Here is a 20,027-nt window from a genome sequence, read left to right as displayed (position 1 = left end):
CACTATTTTTTTTAACATTACATTTCTTGACTCTAATGTATGATCAAATTCAATGACTTTCTCCACTTCTCTTGCTTTGGAATAGAATGAAGTATCCCCAACGCATTTGTGTGCATTAAAATAAAAATTATTTGAAGAATTGAGGTTTACCCACCTTTTTAAACGCACTGCTATTATTATGAACATAAGAAAAGATGTCTGCTATCATAGAATTGGCTACTTTATTTGTGCAAAGTTTCAAGCTTCTTCTTTGGGACATACAAAAGTGTAAGAAGTTGAAAATGGTGACATCCACAAGAGCTTTGGAAAAAAAAACCCCCCAAACATTTGGTATCAAGACTGGAACAAAAGGATTATTACTTGAAAAATAAACAGCTTCCCACAAGAAACTAACTCATAAATATATCTCAATATTTTAAAAACATTTATAATGAATGATTTATTACAAGTGTTATAAGTTAAAAATTGAAAAATATCCTCTACAGCCCATGCACAGAGGCTGGTTTCCTCAGTTTATTTAAGTGCATGAAACATGTTTAAAAAGTTATGTGGCACATTTGGACCCCATGGTCTCGATGTCTGTCGATGAAAACTGGCCCAACGATGCACGACTTGGCGGATCAGTGCTACCATTCTGATGAAGTTCCTTGTATGATCGGTTCACGTTGGCAGCACTGATGACTCAAGCCAGCTTCTCAGATTACACTGGTTTCTTGGTCAGTTGCCAGCAGCAATGATAGGAAAATTGTGTAACATGTTACGGGTGTCAAGAAGTCCATCGTGATCCTCTAGTAATGGAAAATTCTCTTGAAAACACAAACTAAGTAAATTAGCAAACATGATGTGATGCTTAAAATCAGAGGGTTAACTATCCCCTGAGGCCTGGCCAATCAGAGTCTTCAGGCACCAGTAAAGCATTTCAACAGCCTCAGATGTGGTACACTGTTCTTTCCTTCAAAACCACACCAGTGCACAGATCATTTGTGCGAAGGGCTGATGGACAGTACCACCATCCACCCTGGTCAAAGGCCCTAGATGGGGGGTTGTCCATTGTGCCGGAGCCCTGAATAGGGCCACAGCAGCTGCTGGATGGTCATCCAGGAGTCCCCTGTCCCCACAGGGGCCGCATCTACTACTGGCTGCATCACCAGGCTGGCCAGCAGTGCTAAGAGACCTGGAAGAAAACCATGGATATGTACCGGAAGTGAGAAAATGTCTTCAGTTCTTGTGATTGGAAGACACTAAATATGGACTGTGGTGTACTTAAATCTATGGACTTGTTCACAGCGGGTACACCAATCTTTAACCAGTAAACCCATGCTCCGCAAGCAACAGACTTGGAAATTCTCTTCAATTATAAAATGTACACATGTATAGGTGTTAGCCAGTATATATCCTGGCTTTATTTTTGTCAGTAAGTTGGTAAACTAGATGTACCTGCTAGCACCACCACCATCGCCAACCAGAGCCAGAGCCCCCTGCCGCCTCTGGCGACTGCTGCAGCTGCTCGTGAAGAGGTCGCGTTGTGGGACAGAGTCGGGGCTATTCCTGGGTCAGGAGATGTAAGGCTGGAGGAAGAGCTCGGACTGGAGGAAGGCAATCAAACCAGAAAAAGTCACCAAGGTGTGGATGTAAAAAGGGAAACAAAACAAAAATAAAGATCCCAAGTGAAGCCAGATGATGCAAAAGTTACCAAAAATGACAAAGGGTGGTCATTTGTGACTATAAATACAAATATAAATATTTGTGCATCGTTTTTGGTAAGTAATGCAATGGACAGTTAGTGGAGAATGGGCTGCAGCAATCTAAAGGTGACTTCAACAAAGCCCATTCTACTCACTGTATCAACATAGAAAACCATTGACATGCTCTTCAGCTGTGAGCAGATGTTAGTAGTGGATGGTACGGTGGATTTGACTGAATGAGCAAAATAAGCAGACGAGCTAGAAGTGGAGTCTGTCAGCAGTAGTGGTGCTGCTTGAAATCACTCCAGTCATCACGAGAGTCACTGCATGGCATTAAGTGGCGTTTGATTTGCACTCCCACATGACAAATACAAGAATCTTGCATGCAACGCTGATGTTTTTTTTTCTTTTCTGGACAGTTGTAGAATCAAAAAATGTGTTCCTCCCTAAACACTTACAGCATCACAAACAGCTCATCCTGACTCCTAAGCAATGTGGCAGGAGGAAAAGAGACAAGGACAGCTCAAATTAACACATCATCTGCTTGCAAGTGCTAAGTAGACACCCCACAACAATCTAGAATAGTCTGCAGTAATTTGCATATGGAATTATTCTGTTGGCTGACATGTTAGTGATGGAAGACAGAGCAGTACATTTCTATTGAACAAAAGGCATATTATGAGCCGCACAATGCAAAATCAGGGCATTATTAATTCATGCACGAAACACAAAGCAATAATATCTGATCAATGCTTTGTGTTTCATAGATGAAACAAAGCATTGATCAGTTATCACATTGATCAAGTTGACAGCAGAAGGAAATGATTCTGGAGACGGTTCCAAGTAAAACACTGCAGGGATTAAAAGCCTCTGAGCCCCTGGAGGAGAGACGACGGTTTTTAGCACGAACCAATTTAATGAAAGAGCTTCATCATTTAGGGGGTTCCACATGTTCAAATTTCTGAGTGGAGCATTTAAAAAATATATCAACTCATAATTAGTGAGAGTGATTTAATGCTCACTAATAAATCCTAAAAATATTAACACAGTCTGGAGTTTAATTTATCAAAAATGCTATGTTGTCTCCATCGGGCCCAACAATAACAGAGCTAAGATGTAAGACGTTAAAGGGGCGGTATGAGTGACTTTAAAGCCAAAGGTCACTGTCTACAGAGAGCAGTTGACAAATTAATAACCGGTGTCACCAGAACACAGTTTGCAACTAGTGGAACCTCATTTCAACTAAATGATGAACTCTTCCACGGTGTTGCCAGCTTCTGAGCCTTGCTGTTAGAAAGACGTGCTGATAATCGGCGGGTTTTCTGTTGGACTAACGTCTTGAGGGGCAGAATGAGGGAGGTGATTTTGTTTCCCAGCTCACTGAGACTGGACCTCCTCCTCTGCACCACTGTTTCCTCCACCTGCTTGTCCTCTGAGTTGCAGTCATTGTTGTCGCAGAACATCCTGCATGCGTGGGTCAGGCATTCACAAACACACTGTTCAGTTGCACATTCAAATACAAGCATGGCTGCACAACCACTATGTTCTCTTTGTGCATATAAGCTCATACACATTCCATGCATATACAGCCAAGAAGTACTGACGGATCACATTCATCAGACTGATATTTTCCACAGATATTTGGTGGTCTTATTTGAAACATCTGCTACATAACAATGCATGCCCACTGATTACCTGCTCCATCAGAACAGAAAAAACACAAAATAATTTCACATTCTCTCAGGTGCGGACAGTGTAAAAAGTTCTTCATATCTTCTGCAATTCAATACTGGCTTAATTTTTCTGTTGATATTTGAACATAATGAGGACAATAAAAAAACAACAACAAAAAAGTCCGGATTCTTTCTTTAGACATGCTTCTCTAAGAAAATGGTACCAAACACTTCTTCATGCAAGGGGGGACCAGATGCATTAAAGCTGGCTGCTGTTCCCACAGATCTGTTTGTTGCAGTAACAGTTTCAGATTTCTTACCTCATTGCACTTGAAACCTTCAAATTAGTGCTACAATAATATTCTACCTTGTGTAATTCACCTGACACCTAGGGCAAAAAAAAAAAAAAAAAAAAAGCAATCATGCATTTTTACTAGTTGCTTGCCAATTATGATGTAAAATTGGCTTTTTGAAATTGTTTGCATAATATACTCGCTCCACTGATTTGGAGGAATGTAAACCCGACTGCACCGCAGGACGGACAAGTGATGATGTCTCACAAGGGGCAGCCATCTTTACACATCTAGATCCAACACAGAGTGGCAGACTCCTGGACACATCTTACCCCTTCATCATGATTGAGGGATCTTCAGTGTCAACCCAGGCCGCAGAGCTAACATAGCGCTTTAGAGGGGGGCGTGCCATGCTCTTTCCTGCCATATTCCTGGAAACCATCATTATCACATAGGGGAATAACAACAACCCTGATGTCATGATACACTAAGCTTCTTTGGCCAAGAGCTTCCCAAACATCAAAGACAATGCTGCTGTGTAGAATAAGTTCAACAGCTTCAGGACACTCTACAGGTTCAGGCATGTCCTTGTTAACCAACACACATTTAAAACACAAATACCTACCATGGAGACCGTCTGGTCAGTCTCTCCATTTCTGTCTCTGAGCCTTCTTGTGTTTTGGCCTGTGATGGGAAAAAAAAAAAATCAATGCGAGCAAAAGTAATGAAAATGAAAATACACTGAGCCTCTGGAGGAGAGAAAGTACACCTGAAGTAGAAAAGCACACATTTAAACCTGGACCATTAAACTCTGTAAAAAGCCTCAGCATGTCTGGATAGACTAACTCCATTACAGCATTAACAGTTATAAAACCTTCATTTTACACACATTTAAGTTCTCTATGGTAATGAACTAATTTATTTATTATTTGATTTGTCATTATCTGAAAATTTCATTGCATTGGCACACTCATGTATATTGCATCAAACCTATGTGTAATTACAAAATGTCAATAGCAATGTGACTCATTTAAATAAGGTAAATATAGCTATCTAAACAGGAAATATGTACTGTATTAGCAGTAAAAGTCCCTCTTCTTGAGCCCAGAACAACCTTGCTGTCCTCACCAGGTCAAAGAGCGTGTTGCCTCCACCAGAGCGAGGGATTGCTGCTATGCTGACCCGTCGGGCTGAAGACTAAAGTGTGACAGATGAAAAAAATTAGTTCTTGGTTCTCATGAATTTGACCCACATGAAGCCAACCCCGAGTGGAGCAGACTGATCCAGGGACAGCTGACCTTGTAGTACTGTGATGCTGGCTGCTTCTTGCCACGGAAGTCATCTGGAAAGAGGAGAGGTTTAGACAACTTGCATTTGCTTTGTGTCGTTCATGTTTTATACACACCTATTCAGTACATGTACACAATGGGTTTGATGTTGGGTATGTATGGAAGCATTTTCAGAAGTGGAAGAAAAAAAATTAAACCTGCATTTAAAAATCCATCAATTTGTTAAGTTAATAAAGTGTCAGCAAATATTACCACAGCCACTATGTAATAAATAATACTGACTGCATGAACAAAAAAAGCTAACTGGTACAATTAGTGTGCAAATGAATTAGTCATTTAGCAAGTCAGACATGCACCTACACACCCTACCTCTCTCTGTTTGTGACCCAAATGACCTCTCGTTCTGCATGAGCGTCTCCCTCAGCTCCAGCAGCTCCGCATGCTCCTTAGTGTACATCCTCCTCAGGTTCTCCACATGCTGGATCATCACCTCCACCGCCTTACCAATACGGTTCTCCTGAAGCCACAAACAGGTCCATTAGTAGAAACACAGATCTGTCTTCACAGCGCAGGTATGAACGTCTTATACCACACCACAAATTGGCGGAATCATGCTAACAACATCAGGCTACCTGGTGAATAGCTCCCAACATCTCAGAGCGACTGGACACCCTCATCATGGACTGTATGAGAATATCCAGGTTCTTCTGGAGCCTCTGGATGATTTCCATAGACTGATTGTCATCCTCACACAGAGGAATCAAAGCCTTGGAGAGAAGAAGAACAAGAAAGAATGGATGAGGAAAAGGAGACCAAAGTGAAAGCAGGTCTCATCTCATACGGACTATACAGATTGGCTTAGATTTAAGGAAAAGTCATTATTATCATTATCTTGATAATCTGCTCTGTGGTTGAACAAAACTTATTCAAACATGAATCTCACCACATTGGACAAATAACGTTTGGAGGATCATGTGGTCCACACAGAGCTGTGACGCTCCACACATGTGCAGACTGACCTGTAGTAAACCCTGACAGCTGGACACCTCCCTACGGACGTTTTCCTCGGCCAGGTCACGTGACCTCTCTTCCAGCCGGAGCCTCTTCTCCAGAGTGAACATGTCACATTTGAAGCCCAATGCCAGACGCTGAAACTCTGCCTGCGAACATGAAACCAAAACATTTAATTCTGACACTTTGTTCGACAAATATTGGATGTGAAAATATATTTTATAGACAGGGCAGACATTTCCTTGTTTGAGTGGTGCAAGATTTTCCGTCAGCCAAAGAGAGTATTGTTGTGCTGTTGGATAAGTTACATCAGATAGATTTCTACACTGTCCTGTAAAAATTTTCACATTTCAAAATACTGTCTGTTGAAAAGTTTTTCAGTGCATGACGTTAGATTGCCATTTCTGAAAACTCCCTTCAAATGTACAGTAAGTGAGAAGGATCATTCTCAGTGGGAGTGAGACTTAGTTATCTATTTATCAAGAAATTACAGGCGCTGTATGACATCACACTAGTCTTTCATGATAGTCTATACACACAGCACCACTTAAACACATTAACCTTTAATGGGAATAATTATTCAACCACTAAATGTGGAAAGAAACTTAACAGTCTGAAAACCAGGTGCAGAGTCAGATGTAGATTTAGAAAATCTGCTAGATAACACTCTGTTCCCAAGTGTCCTGTTAATTTTTTTTTAAATGTCCTTTAACACATCAGCATTCTTAATTACAGAATTCTAAGTCCAAATCTTACCTCAACCTCTTTGTCACTAGGAGACGGGCTGCAGATAAAGAGACAGCCATTAAAATGCTGAACAGCTTATTAACGGATGATGAAGCGTGGAGCCGTGCTGCCGCGATCACTTGCTGTCTTACCTGTTACTGTTGTTGTCACCAGTGTTAGAGATCAGTGATGCCTCAGCTGGAAGGACAATGGTAAATACATGACAAACATCTGATGCGGTGAAGTAATAGTCACTTAAAAATGAACTGATGGTGTTAAAAGATATGTTCTTTACTCTTATCTCATATGTAACAGTGTGTGTGTAATATATTATATTTACCTTCTTTATCAGAGGCCGTACTGCTCTCATTTTTCTCCTCTTGAACCTTCTGCTCCTCAGGAGCCTCCATACTGCTTGATAACTCCTGCAAGATTTGGACAAACATCACTCACCCTCTCTCCCCCCTCCTGGGAACACAGATCCATCCATGGTCACAGTGTCCTCAGCATCCATATTATTCCCTTCCCACCATACTCTCCTCTCTCTTTAGCCGTCTTCACATAACAGTTAAATGTGCAGATTAAAAGTAATTAAGTTCTTGTTTCCAAAATATTTGGAGGTAATATGAAGCGAGACACTCCTACTACCCCTCCTTCTGTTTCATACACAAAAGCACATGTGCAAAGCTGTAAAAACAGCGTTTCATGCTTAATGAAGATTACCATGTCACAATCTTATCACAAACTAAAACTTAAAAATTGAAAAAATGAAAAATAAAAAGGGTGCGTTATGAAAATGTTTAAATGGCAACAAAAGCAACTTTCACATTTATCTTTATTACAACAGCTTATAAATTGTATTTCCCCGTTTTGCTTGTAATACATAATAACTGCTGCAACCTCCATCATAATCATGTTTTACATCAAACAAAAACTATAAATGTAAAAATAACTCAATAAAAACTAGGGAAATTTGAGATCCACCTTATATGAAAATGGTGAAACCTTTAATACAATGACCCTCACCTACACAAAAGCTAAAACTGAAATAGTAGTCAACCACAACCACTATTATTATGTGGGTAATACTGATCCAACATTCACTTAAGAATGTTGGAGCAGAGCAGGTCTTACCAGTTCCTTCTTATTTTTGCCACTAAGGGGGAACGAGTCCTTGTTGGCTGCATTATCCTCCGAATGGCTGGAGTCAGAGGTCACGCTGCCCACACTGTTCTGTAATTGGCTACCATGAGCAACAGACGGCTGTGATGGAGAGTTGGTGGTTGCACTGCTGCCGGTGAGCTGTTCCATGCCTGGAAGGAAGAGTTGGGAGTGTGGGTGGACAAATTTCCAAACAGTTATGAGAAGGCGTGAACAAACATACTGAAAATATCATGTTCTCTTTGTCTCTCTTTCATGCACAACGATTTGAGTCTGTTTGCTTTTACCTTCCATGCTGGTGGCTACAGCTGGGGCTTCAGCTACACTGTCTGGGACACTCTCTTCCTCCTCCAACAGCACTGGTAGTAGACACGTGCTACAACACACAGTGCACATGTATACAAAGCATTCATAAAAATACAAACCCCAAAGCTAAAGTTCGTACAAAGAAATCAGTAAAATCCTCAGGAGTTATCGCCGTTATTATAAAGTGAAGTTCAACAGAGTACATTACTCACCTGTCTGCCGCTGATCTGCCTGCAGACTGATCGTAGCTCAGGCTCTGAGATGGACAAAAGTAAAGGAAGAGGAAGAGGGAGGGGTGAGAAAAAGACAGGTGGCCATTTAGCAGCTTTCTGCTCCACATTAAAAAAAAAAAAAGGTCAATGATTGAAAGACGTACGTACATTCACAGAATTGTAGCGTACCTGTCCCATGGCAGCGATCGCTATCTGAGCTGCACAGTTTGACAGAGAAAGACTGATTCATCACATGATTGGATATTCATGGAGAGCCCTACAGCTCTCCCTCTCCATTTGTGTGTGTGTTGTTGAGTCCTCAGTGAACATAGCAACAGTGGTACACTGCTCAGCAGTGGAGGCGTATATGGTGTGCGCATAAAGAGTTGTGGTACAGACGCACAATGAAGTAACGTGCATGCTTAGCGCAATGCCAGGGGATATTGTGTAATGAATGTATAATATCCGTTTTGGCACGTCTCCAAAGGGAACTTAACAAAGTAAACCAGCTCAGCTACTCAGCATTACAAATGCAAAAAATCTGTCAATACTGATTTTTTTTTTTAATGAAATAGTAAACTTTGAATTTTTTTATTGTACTATCCTGTTTTAGGTCTAACATCAAAGACAGTGTTTGCATGAGTTTATCCACTCACCATGTTTAGAACTGGGACATGAAAATATAAATGCGGCCAGACTGAGCGAACCAACACCCATCCTCTCTTTATAAATTGTATTCTCGGGAAGTGCAGAGACATCCTATACCAGTGCAATATAAATGCTGATGGCCTTAATGTCTTTGATACATACCAATATGTTGAGGAAAAACACCTTATTCAGTGTTAATCTGGACAGAAAACAACAAATGATTTTGACTTTGAATGTTGTTCATAGAGATCCTGCTGGGATAAATACATTTATCTTTATGAGCAATAAGAAACATCAGGGCAAATCTCTCAAATTACAATTAAATATATACAGATGAATATTTTTTTCACAAGTACTCAACTCCTTGTCTTTTCTTACAGATTAAAACTGAGAATTTATTCTCAGTAATCAAAGACTTATCTTTATTACGGAGCTGAGGACACCAGCTCCTGCGGTTCGGAGTAGAGGGACAGCCCAGCTTGCCAAAAACATGCAGATAAACCAAGTTGATGAACAGGGGTATTGTTAAAACACAGAGGGAGCTTTGAATCCATCATGAAGGACTGGTAGACCATGTGAAACCGAGTATGATTACATCTTATTTCATAGAACAAACATCAAAGCAGCTCACTGTAAACTAACTGGAGAAGGACTGTGGTGGATTCATTATTTCCAGAGCGGTGTCAGACATTTCTGAGTCTACTGAACTTCAACAGCCCATCATCTTGAAACCTCAGTCTGCTTTGACATCTTTGCCTGGGACAGATTTCGGTGATGCAGCGTAATTACTTTGCATCTTGTTGCTAATGATCTGTGACATGAACCTGTCTTCCACAAGCTCACAATGGTAACAGAGTTTGGCTATTGGTTACCCAGTTGTAGGCCTCCTACACAGCTGTTTATTTCAGGTCCTGCCTGTTTAAACTTACATATTAAATTTCTGATAATAGCACCTGTTTGATGTAACCAATGAACCACACGCCTGACAATGATTCTACAAAATACATGGCTGTGTGCACACAAACCTGGAGCATGCTGTTCCAAAGGGTAGTTATACTGATTTGATTGGAATTCATCACTCATTTTGCTTTTTGTAACCCAGACGTATAAATTAATTTGTTATTTCTGAAAGCATTCTTGGTTTCCAGCTACTACTGCAGTAACACCTGTTCACAATTTTTCCAAAGTTTTTTTTTTTTTGAGAAAAAAAAAGTTCCATGCAGGATTGAACAATAATGCTTCGTCTGCTGAAGGCACACAACTCAAGTTTTGTACTGTAGTTTGTAACACAATAAACCATTCATTCATACAGTCTGCTCCAACTGGGAGGTGAAATAGCAGAGTCGTCCTGCGTGCTCTCAAATGCACTGGCCACAGGAAATGCAGTTCGTCTAAGTAGACTCTCTGATCTTTTATTTTACATCCTGGTCCGCTCCTCCCCATCAAGGATTCTTCAGTCCTTCTGAAAACCCTAATTTCTCTCACTCACCTGATCACTTTCAGATGGGAAACATGAGGTGGCAGACAGCTAGATCTGATGAGGACGTAGAGGAGATACGGTGCGAAAGAGAGAGAAAAGAGGAAGCTGTTTTCCAATATGCATTCAAACACTTCCCCTGTGCTACTCACCTTAGTGTAGCTCATGACGACTCCACTCAAGTCCAAATTGTCTTCTTTCCCGCGGTCCTTCCTGATTGGATGGTTGCTAAACACAGTTAAAGACAAATTGTCAGGCACTATTCATTTTCTAATCTGTTAAAATTAGGTACACTTTCTAATGACAAAAGCACAAGTCACTAAAATGACAAAACACACATGTGACAGAGTTGAGGAACAGCTTTGCCTTGACTCTGTCAATGCAAAACATTGCCCCAGAGATATTAATTAGACTACAAGCTCCTCCCAGAGTGAGGAAAATATCTATTTGACTAGCAAATGTGGATAGAGCGCTGCAAAAGAATGAAACCAGATAAAATGATGATTTCAAACGTGACCACTAAGGCCACATAAACCCTCATCTTCTTACACTGTAAGGTGGCTTCTTATTTGTAAACTGCTCACGTGTTTTATAAGGCTAGCCAGGATACTGAGTGAGTCTCTGTGGGGAAAGTCAACTGTCCACAAAGACTTCACTTCTTATTTTCCTATGCAAACACTAAATCAGGTGCGTCTGGGATGACATTCATGTTTGAGCTAGATTGAGATCACGACAGAAATTTGCTTTGCTGAATTTGTGTATGTTCTTTACCCTTCTTCATCAACCATCTTGCTACCAGAACAGCGAGATCATCTTTTGAGGAACTGATTGTGGGGAGTTATTTAAGAAAAACAACCAGCAACCTGCCTCTCAGTGGAAATGAAATTTTGAGCAAATCATAAGTATTACTTCAATTAGTAATAACATACATTCATCCATTTTCTTGAAGACAAGGCAAATTATCTTCAGCTGCTACCCGCCTTGAGGGTTACAGGTGTTAGTGAAGCTGGCTATGGGCGGGTGGTCTGGGTGCTCCTCGGACACGTCACAAGCGCATTGCAGGGCCACACAAAAGATAAATCACTCACACACGCACCTACAGAAAAATTGCTCTGCTCAAATCACCTAAACTGCATACTTTTGGAGGAAAGCCAGAGAACCCAGAGAATACCGCCGCCTTTGCTAATAACACACGAAAAATATATGTATATTCTTCACAGTGGCTTCTGCTAAATCCATTCAGTATTTCTGAATAGTCAAACTTTTGTTTATGTTTACTACATTCACCTCTCTTTTTTGGAAACAGCCTCATCTGGTCCAGGTGATTTGCTGTCAGGAGGAACCATCACGGCATTCGTCGACGGGCTGCTACTAGGGGTGGTCGTTTGATCCTGTTGAGACGAGCTGCTCAGATTTTGCGCTGAATTGCAGGAGTGACACTTTTCATCTTCTGTAACAGGAGAAAACAGGTTCATCATGTCTATACTTTTACACTATCAGTGCTTCCCATGATTTCAGATCATCAAATCATCAGCTGTTGTCATGCACGGAAATGGTATAATTCAGCTTTAATATTTACTAGCTAACAACATAAAAAAATATGGGAAATTTGGAGTATAAAAGTGACAATTTTTAACAACTCTGAAAATGTAATCATGAACATACAGCAGCATACAGAAAAAATATTGACATTTTAAACTGTCAGTTGTCTGACTTCATGAGAAGTCCATTATTTTCAGAAACAGTCATGGAGAGCCTGATTGGCTAATGAACCTGAAAAATCAAATCAAACATCCTTAGTGAGGGCGATTAAAAATGTTTGACCTCAATCTTGCAACATTTAGTAAAATTATGTCTACATAAACAGAGCAAGTGAGTCAGGAAATTGGCTTGGCTAAACGGTAAACACGCACAATAATGAACTGAGCTGACAGCAGTAGAAAGTGAAACAAAAAGAGTGAATAATCCACACAGTGAGAGGGAAGCACGGATCTTACTGTCATTCTCTATGTGGGACAAATCAGGGAGAGCATCTTCCTCTGGAAGGCTATTTCCAACATCTTTTAAATGGGATAGCACCACTACCTCTTCCTGTTATCACACAAACACAGAAAATGATCAGTATTCAAAGATTGAATAATCAAACTGTATCAAACAGCAGAACTACAATCGAAACAAATTAGTCTGAGATGTGTCAGAATACATAGGAAGTCAGCATTTCCCCAAAACTGACATACATTAAAGATAATCTGTTTCACCAAAGATGAATGTAAAAAAATTCCTCTCCTCTTCAAAGGAATTGAAAAGAAAACATAATGCTGGCTGTAGGAATGATAGACTGCTGGAATAAAAAAAACAAAACCCTCAGGCATGAAATTAAAAAAAAAAGATGAGGACTTGTTCCATCTAAAAGAGAATACATCTAGATGTTTCATGTTACATAGCTCCATGTATAGTGTCTGCTGTATGTCATAGACAATAATTCAACTGGAAACGCAAAATCACATTTGTCCTGCAAAACCCCAATGTTAATGTTCCTTTTCACTTCAGTGAAAAGTAAAAGTTAGTTCTCTATTATTCTATAAAAGGAAGTAGAGAGCTGCAACTGAACTATGCAGAGTGCTTCCTGTGAGCAGAGGCCGTGAAGAGGGACATTGTATGAAGAGTTATTTGATAGGTAAATAGAGAAATTAAAGAGCACAGAAGATGAGGGAAGAATAGAATATCATATAAAGGCATTCACATTATACTTTCATATACTTTGTGTTTTGCCACAATTCCAATTAACAATGAAAGCATCTTCCACACCAGGCTCCAATGCTTTTGTGAAAATGAAAATTAAAAAAATAAAAATTCTGGACAGAAAGAGGTGAGTCCAGGCAAGCTGGTGAGCAGAAAATTGAGTAGAATTTAAGAATTATACCAGGAAACACCGTATACACTGAAAATAGGGAAGTGAAAATATTCATTAAACGTTTACTAGATGAAATATAACCTTCTCTCTGCAGTTATACTGTCTATCTGTGGGAAATGTAGCATTTTCTAAGCTCTGGCTAGAGATTTCTACCCATCTATTTGTCTCATGCTGTATGAAACGACAGTGGTGAAAAACATCAGACATGTCCATTTAATGAACAGGTTTAAATCCAATGGTGTGTTCAAGGATAGTCCCATGTTGCAAAAAAGCATTTGCATAGTGAAACAGGCATGCAACAAGAATTTAAGTGCGTTCAAAATATAGATGCAGCCTGAAAAGTATGTCTCAGCATTATGCAAGGAGATGTTTTATATTAATTAAGATGTTACCAAAGATAAATTGATCATGTAAAGAGTAATTTCATAGAATCCAGTGCCTCTAACCCCATCTAATATTTTTAATCATTTAAATACTTCCTCCTTCCTTCCCACATCCGCCAAGGAAGTATACAGTATAAAGGTAAAAGCCTATAGCTGAACTGACGATGTGTAATTAATGTACCAGTTCCTGGTTCTACAGGAAGTAACGTAAATGGTTACTGGCATTTAGAAATACAGTACTGTTCTTTGTCAAGCTTTATTATTGTGAAAAAACAAAAAGTCTATTCTGCAAAAAGTCCACTTAAAAAAACCCCCCTCACTCCACAAGAGTCTAGATATAATCCAACTTTCACCTCATGGGAATTGAGAAAGATCCTTACAAAAGCCTGAAATCAAGCACTAAGCTTCACAGGCTTTGTTTTTCATGAAACCTAAATAGTTTTAATCCTCCCATAATCACGAGCTATAACAAATGAATCTGGTTGTGGAGTTACCAGCAATGAAAATCACTTAGAACTGGAAAGTAATATTCAGTTTGACTGTCCTGTTATCAGATTTGTCATCTTAAACCTGGCGTTGAGTTAGTTATACTCCAAACATTCATTATGAAGGTGACATTTGAAGGTAAAGCTTCGTCTTGTTATTGAAAAAAAAAAAAAAAAAAGATCCTTTTGAGGTTTGCGAGTCAACGTTTTGAAAGAATATCTTTAATGACATAGAAACTATTGGTTTCAGTTACTAATTGCTGTACTAAGATAATCATCATCAAATATGTGCTGCTTTAAGAGAATACAGACTTAAAGCACAATCAACACAAGCAAATTCCCAATGGTGGCAAGCAGTTTGCACAAAACAGTAAAATATTTTGACGAGTACATTTACCTGCTTAGTCCGGCAGCTCATCTCCGGCTCTGATGTAGTGCAGACTGCAGAGCCTGTAACAGATACAGAAACAGAAGAACAGACAAATAAGAGAAATATAAGGACATAATAAATTCTCCATTAAATACCTGAACCAACATTTTATTCAGTATCAACGTTTATTCCCTAAAACACGACCCCACCTTTTACCAAAAAAGGTCAGAATATCTATTACGCCAGGAATTGGGCTGAGAGGGTCAGAGGGGTTAAAATACCATGCATGGCTAAGGTGGCATTATTGGCCACATTTACACTGGTTTTCTGTCTCACTGCTTGCCAGTTGCTCATGCAGGCAGAGGAATGGAGGATTACTGAGCTCACTTCATAGCCTCAGGATGGTTGTGCACCTGGCCATACAAGGATCTTGACAACGCAAGGATTTCACGTATTGAGGAGACCCACACACACACACACACACCAATCCAACACACAAGCTCTGTAAGATCACGGGCCTTAACAACCATAGAAGGAAAGGGTCTATTTCCCAAGGCCTGAGGCTGTGTGTCCTTAGGGGGACTGAGTGTGTGTACCGCACTAGAGCTTCAAGGGTGGCTGAGTGCCCTGTGACTCCCATGGATTACGGGGGGATAATCCACACACACCAATCAACACTCACAGACAAAAACTGAGTCTGTGTGCTGCACCTCACCATCAGACTTTATCTTCTGAGGCGCTTCGTAAGACGTCTAAACCTGCAAATTGGTGTATTAGTTGCATGTGTGATTTTAAAGCCAAGACAATGTGTAACTGGTTGGGTTCACAAAGAGAGCTTAACAGAGTTGGAAGACGTTCCCTGAATACTGCTACGGACAGTGAAATCCACCAATAACATTCAGTTTATTGTTCCCAATGAAGAATTTACAAAACAAGCGGTAAGTCTGTTCTGTTAGTGAGCAAACAGAGGCTTTCTATAGAAACATTTGCTTTTACATAACAAAATTACTTCATTAGCTTCTCAAATATGGGAAATGTACGATGAGTCTTCACATTCAAACTATAGTTTAAATATTACTTTGCTAAGAAGATAATGCATCAGTTCCCAGTCTGGACACATGAGGTTGTGTCTTCATTCTACTTCTCAAAGTTCTCAACACAAATACAGGGCGGCTGATGGGCGGTTGATGCTTCTTTATGAATAAATACATATCTGTTATATATTTTATGATAAGTTTTGACTTTCACCACGTTATGTACCATTGGAGGAATAAGTTGTATTAACTGCTCTGTATGTGATGTATTGAAGTGTTGCCTGGTGGTCATGCAGTCTGCCTTGGTGTTCCCTACTCACCTCCTGCTGGCCCACGTCCAGACTGGACCTCCTCAGAGATGGTAGATGGGAGATTGGAGTTCCTCACTTCACCCTCTCCTCCTGTGTCCACCACCGTCCACTTCTCCTCCCCATCCTCATCTTTGTCTGTTACCACATCAGGCTTGCTGTCCGATTGCCCACTTTGGTCTCTGCAGTTCTTCTCCATTAGCTCATTCTTCAGGAAATCTTGCAGAGCAAACTCCTCATCCCAGTCCAATTCATCTCTGAGCTGTAAGATAAAGACAGACAATTGTTAATCATGGACACATGACTGGAAAAAACCTTGCAAAAAAGGAACTTTAGAGGATCAGTTACTAGGATTAACTCAGATTTGTGTGGATGTCTATGCCATGACCTCTATCATAGGTGGATAACAAAGCATATAAATCATAAAACATACAAAATAAAAGTTCAAATGTGCATAAAAACTCAAATATGAGATGTTCACTCATACAATGAGTGACATTTCACTGAATAAAAGTTCTTAGATAATCTTTCCTTTACAACAATGTTTTTTATGTTGAATCCAGAAGAAATGATGTTCATATTTGTTCTGCGATCAAGAGCTATACTGAATAAATTATGGCAAAGTGAGAACTCTGGTTTTATTAAAGCACTTTGTGCAAATCTGCCTAAGCTATCATTCAGCTCATCATGTTTTATAATAAAAACAATGGTGCTGAAATATAAGTGTGCGTTTTATGCAAGGAGCAGTGCGTAGGTGTGTGGTTGCATCAGACTGTGTGTGTGTGTGTGTGTGTGTGTGTGTGGGTGAACATATCCACTTCAACCACCACCAACTCACACTCAGCTCTCCTCTACCAGATGCTCCATCTGTCTGAATACAGTAGGATCTCTGTCACAGCCCTCCAAGCCTTCCAAAGTCCTCATATTGTGATAACTAAATGTTAACGCAAATGATTCCAAAGTGAACATGGCGTTCCTTCTGGCAAATATCCAGGATATTAAATGATTGTCTCACAGCATATTTGAATGTTATGTAAGCAATACATGAAGACAGATTTAGGTTAAAAACTGCTTCTGAGAAGGGTGGAAGTTCACTCCACTCCCATCTGGGCAAATACACATACACACTAAATATACACTAGAAATTCAGTTCAGTTGAAATAGTGTTGCTGAGTAGGTCTTCATCTCTAACACACATACAGGGGGGCTTGTGGGCATGCAGGTGATGGGGAGGTAGAGCAGCAAGAAGCTCTGTTGTGGAGCTCCTGCATTAGCAGCTTATAAAGGGGACCGCGCTTTGCTCAAGGGCGCCTCGGCAGTGTTCGGAAGGTGAAATGACACGTCCCACACTCAGTTCACATTCCAAAATGTTGTGCTCAACACGGGTCTTGAACCGCCGACCCTCCGGTCCCAGGTACAAGACTTAGTGGACTGAGCTACTGCTGTCCAACTAATGCCCAACCTCCTCAGAAGAAAGGGAGCAGGTAGGTGGTTGGTCAGATAACGCAACTTGTAAAATTTAGATTTACTTTATTCCTGCATTTCTTGCCTTGAACAGACAGGGTTAGAGGACATCATCACCACAGACCACAGCTTGGAGGTAAAAGGTTGCATTTGAACTTGGAGTGGAAGTCAACACACACTGATGTATTTAATAAAAGCTTTACGGTCTGATATAGTGCACCCTTCCTCTCTGACCTCTTCTTCAGATGCAGGAGTCTGGCATGAGGCCTCCCTGCTGTCCTGAGGTGCCTTTAGCTGCTCCAGCTCCTCACACAGCTGCCGCTTCTGGTTCTCCTGCTCCTGCACCCTGTGTGCAGCAGTACACAGATGTTGATTAAAGCAACTCAGGAAACACTCAGAGAGGTGAAAACACACAAAACACTCTTAACTTCCCACAGAGACAGAAAACTATTTTAGAAGACAGTACAGGGGACATACTGTACCCAATCCGCAGGCCCATGCAGTGTCCCATTCTGTTTCCCAGGGTGACCAGCGACAATTCCCTAACTTGCCCAGAAATAAGTTGTTCACGATTCCGTAGATCCAATCTCAAGCAAACTCCCTAATCTCTAATCACACAGCATCTCAAATGTGTCCTACAACATCCCCTGATTCTAGCACAGCAAACAGCAAGGCAGGAAGTAAAACGACAGGTGCAATGAGTCTTCACTTATTTTCCCCCCTCAAACAGCATAAAACTTCAGTCCAGTGACAGAGAACCAGTAGATCCCTGTTGGACACCCCCTCTCAGGTCTGATATTGTTCCACACCAGCTCTTTTATATATCTGAAGGGGAAGTCCGTCTCCATGAACACCCATATAAACAGATACACACACGTCACAAGGCATGACCATCCACAAAGATTCAGTCAGAAGTTGAGAAGTAGCCCAAATCCAGACGCAGTGAGGTGGGACCTTTGATGTTTTGAATGCCAGGATGATTGACACTTCTTTCCACCACTCCGGATGAGTGACCGGCCAACTGAGACCCCACAGCGGAGAGCGGAGACAGCCACACTGTGTGGATCTGACTTTTTGTGGTATGATATTATTTATACAAGTGGATTTCTCTGATAGGTCGATTTTTTGAGTTATAAATTCTAGTCCTCTCAATAATGGTTTCTTCAGCGATATCCTTATTTAGCCAGAATATGAACTCTCAAGTTTTGCCGACTCGGGCTAAATTCATCTAACGGGAGCAGCTCTATCCTAAAGTAATGTTTCCATACCATAAAGTTGGTTTTTCATTTATTATTGGGAACAAGATTCACTGCAAATCTATAGTTTTCCATCTTCCTTTGGTATTTCATGCTCTCTCACCTTCCTCTGTTTTCATGCCAAAGTCATCATTCAGTCCAGCTAGCTGCTCACACATTTTTGACACTTCTGATTTCTCCATGCACAGGAAGAGCAAACAGAGAAGATTTACTCACCGGACTGAAAGGTGGAGAATCTCAGTGCGGGATCTTCTCATGTTGCTGGCCATTTTGACGAGCTCCTTCTCCAGCGAGTCTGTGTACTGGGCCAGCTGATCCAGGCTGAGGGCCCAGTCCGCCCGTCTCGCATCCAGCTCGGCCTGTACCGTCTGTGGGAAGAAGAGGCCAAGGTGTCAGCCGCTTGCTTTTGAGAGAAGGGCAAATCTTGGATAGCCGTGTCCCGTTTGCACATCCAAAAATTTGACACCTAACTGTTACAATCGTTGCATGTTAGGCAGCGCACGGAGAAACCATTTGGAAGACGGACTTACACTGAAACAGTCCAGCCTCACTAATGTTTTATGTCTCATTTGGTGGTGTGTTTACTGCAGTATGTTACGTGGCTAATGAATGCAACAATGCAAGAAGAGGTGGGGGTAGAGACAGATTCAGAAAGTTGGAGTGAGGGAGGAGGGGAGTGGGTTGTGTTCACGCTACAACACACTGACTAACAGCCGTGCCTGGATGGGGCCTGTGTGAGAGTTATATAAGTGAGACATCTCTAGAGGAGCGATGGTGGGTGGGAAGGCAGTGATAGATGGACAGAGAGGGCAGCAGGTGGTGGGATGACAATACAGAAATCGCTGAACATTTCATGTTCTACAGATTTTCAAAAAAAGCATTAAATGGCCTTAGAGTTACAGCAAGTCCACTGTGAACTTTTAACCTCAAGCTTTCCTCAAATGTTGTGTCGTCTGTCACTGAACAGAAGTGTTTCTGTGGATCTGACCTGGATGGTGGTGTCTGTGTTGCTTTGTGACTTAGTATGGTAATCCAGCATGTCTCGAACCGTTGACAAGACAGAGTGGGTTTCCTCTGAGAAATCCTTTTTCTGAAAGAAGCGAGAGAGAAATCTTAAAATGAAAATTGAAGAACAGAAAGCAACAGAGACACTTTATACAAAAGCATCCTAACACAGACATTTCTCTACCTGATCATTTGTTTATGTCAAGAGGACTGTCACCTCACATCCAAAAATAGTGTTATTAAATCCATTCTTAATATTAGTTTTCAAAAGTTGTTTGTAGAAGGGCCATTCTGGATGGCCTTTTTAAACACTAACATTATTATAGT

The 20,027-nt window shown here is 40.8% G+C and overlaps 1 protein-coding gene across 6 annotated transcripts in view; it reads right to left on the bottom strand.

Moving 5' to 3' along the window:
- Positions 1 to 19: 19 nt before the first annotated feature.
- The window catches only part of lrmp (lymphoid-restricted membrane protein), a 29,219-nt gene continuing 9,211 nt past the window's right edge, over positions 20 to 20,027 (bottom strand). The window contains exons 16-40 of one of the 6 annotated variants that reach the window (XM_068306382.1): positions 19,684 to 19,785; positions 18,912 to 19,063; positions 17,674 to 17,785; positions 15,988 to 16,237; positions 14,661 to 14,713; positions 12,479 to 12,572; positions 11,769 to 11,931; positions 10,634 to 10,709; positions 8,357 to 8,400; positions 8,126 to 8,214; positions 7,812 to 7,990; positions 7,018 to 7,102; positions 6,830 to 6,875; positions 6,708 to 6,735; positions 5,960 to 6,100; positions 5,573 to 5,707; positions 5,310 to 5,457; positions 4,950 to 4,993; positions 4,780 to 4,848; positions 4,277 to 4,335; positions 3,984 to 4,082; positions 3,021 to 3,149; positions 2,144 to 2,170; positions 1,438 to 1,586; positions 20 to 1,174 (exon numbers count right to left, since the gene is read on the bottom strand). In XM_068306382.1, coding sequence (XP_068162483.1) covers positions 1,032 to 1,174; positions 1,438 to 1,586; positions 2,144 to 2,170; positions 3,021 to 3,149; positions 3,984 to 4,082; positions 4,277 to 4,335; positions 4,780 to 4,848; positions 4,950 to 4,993; positions 5,310 to 5,457; positions 5,573 to 5,707; positions 5,960 to 6,100; positions 6,708 to 6,735; positions 6,830 to 6,875; positions 7,018 to 7,102; positions 7,812 to 7,990; positions 8,126 to 8,214; positions 8,357 to 8,400; positions 10,634 to 10,709; positions 11,769 to 11,931; positions 12,479 to 12,572; positions 14,661 to 14,713; positions 15,988 to 16,237; positions 17,674 to 17,785; positions 18,912 to 19,063; positions 19,684 to 19,785 — 2,616 coding nt within the window. In that variant the 3' untranslated portion in view covers positions 20 to 1,031. The remainder of the gene's footprint in view (positions 1,175 to 1,437; positions 1,587 to 2,143; positions 2,171 to 3,020; positions 3,150 to 3,983; positions 4,083 to 4,276; positions 4,336 to 4,779; positions 4,849 to 4,949; positions 4,994 to 5,309; positions 5,458 to 5,572; positions 5,708 to 5,959; positions 6,101 to 6,707; positions 6,736 to 6,829; positions 6,876 to 7,017; positions 7,103 to 7,811; positions 7,991 to 8,125; positions 8,215 to 8,356; positions 8,401 to 10,633; positions 10,710 to 11,768; positions 11,932 to 12,478; positions 12,573 to 14,660; positions 14,714 to 15,987; positions 16,238 to 17,673; positions 17,786 to 18,911; positions 19,064 to 19,683; positions 19,786 to 20,027) is intronic. The other 5 variants (XM_068306385.1, XM_068306383.1, XM_068306384.1 and 2 more) reach the window with 5 other exon arrangements.

The sequence above is a fragment of the Antennarius striatus genome, chromosome 22 (assembly GCF_040054535.1).
Source record: "Antennarius striatus isolate MH-2024 chromosome 22, ASM4005453v1, whole genome shotgun sequence".
NCBI lineage: Eukaryota > Metazoa > Chordata > Actinopteri > Lophiiformes > Antennariidae > Antennarius > Antennarius striatus.
Note: the sequence above shows the minus strand (reverse complement) of the source record. Positions and strands in the feature narration are given on the sequence as shown.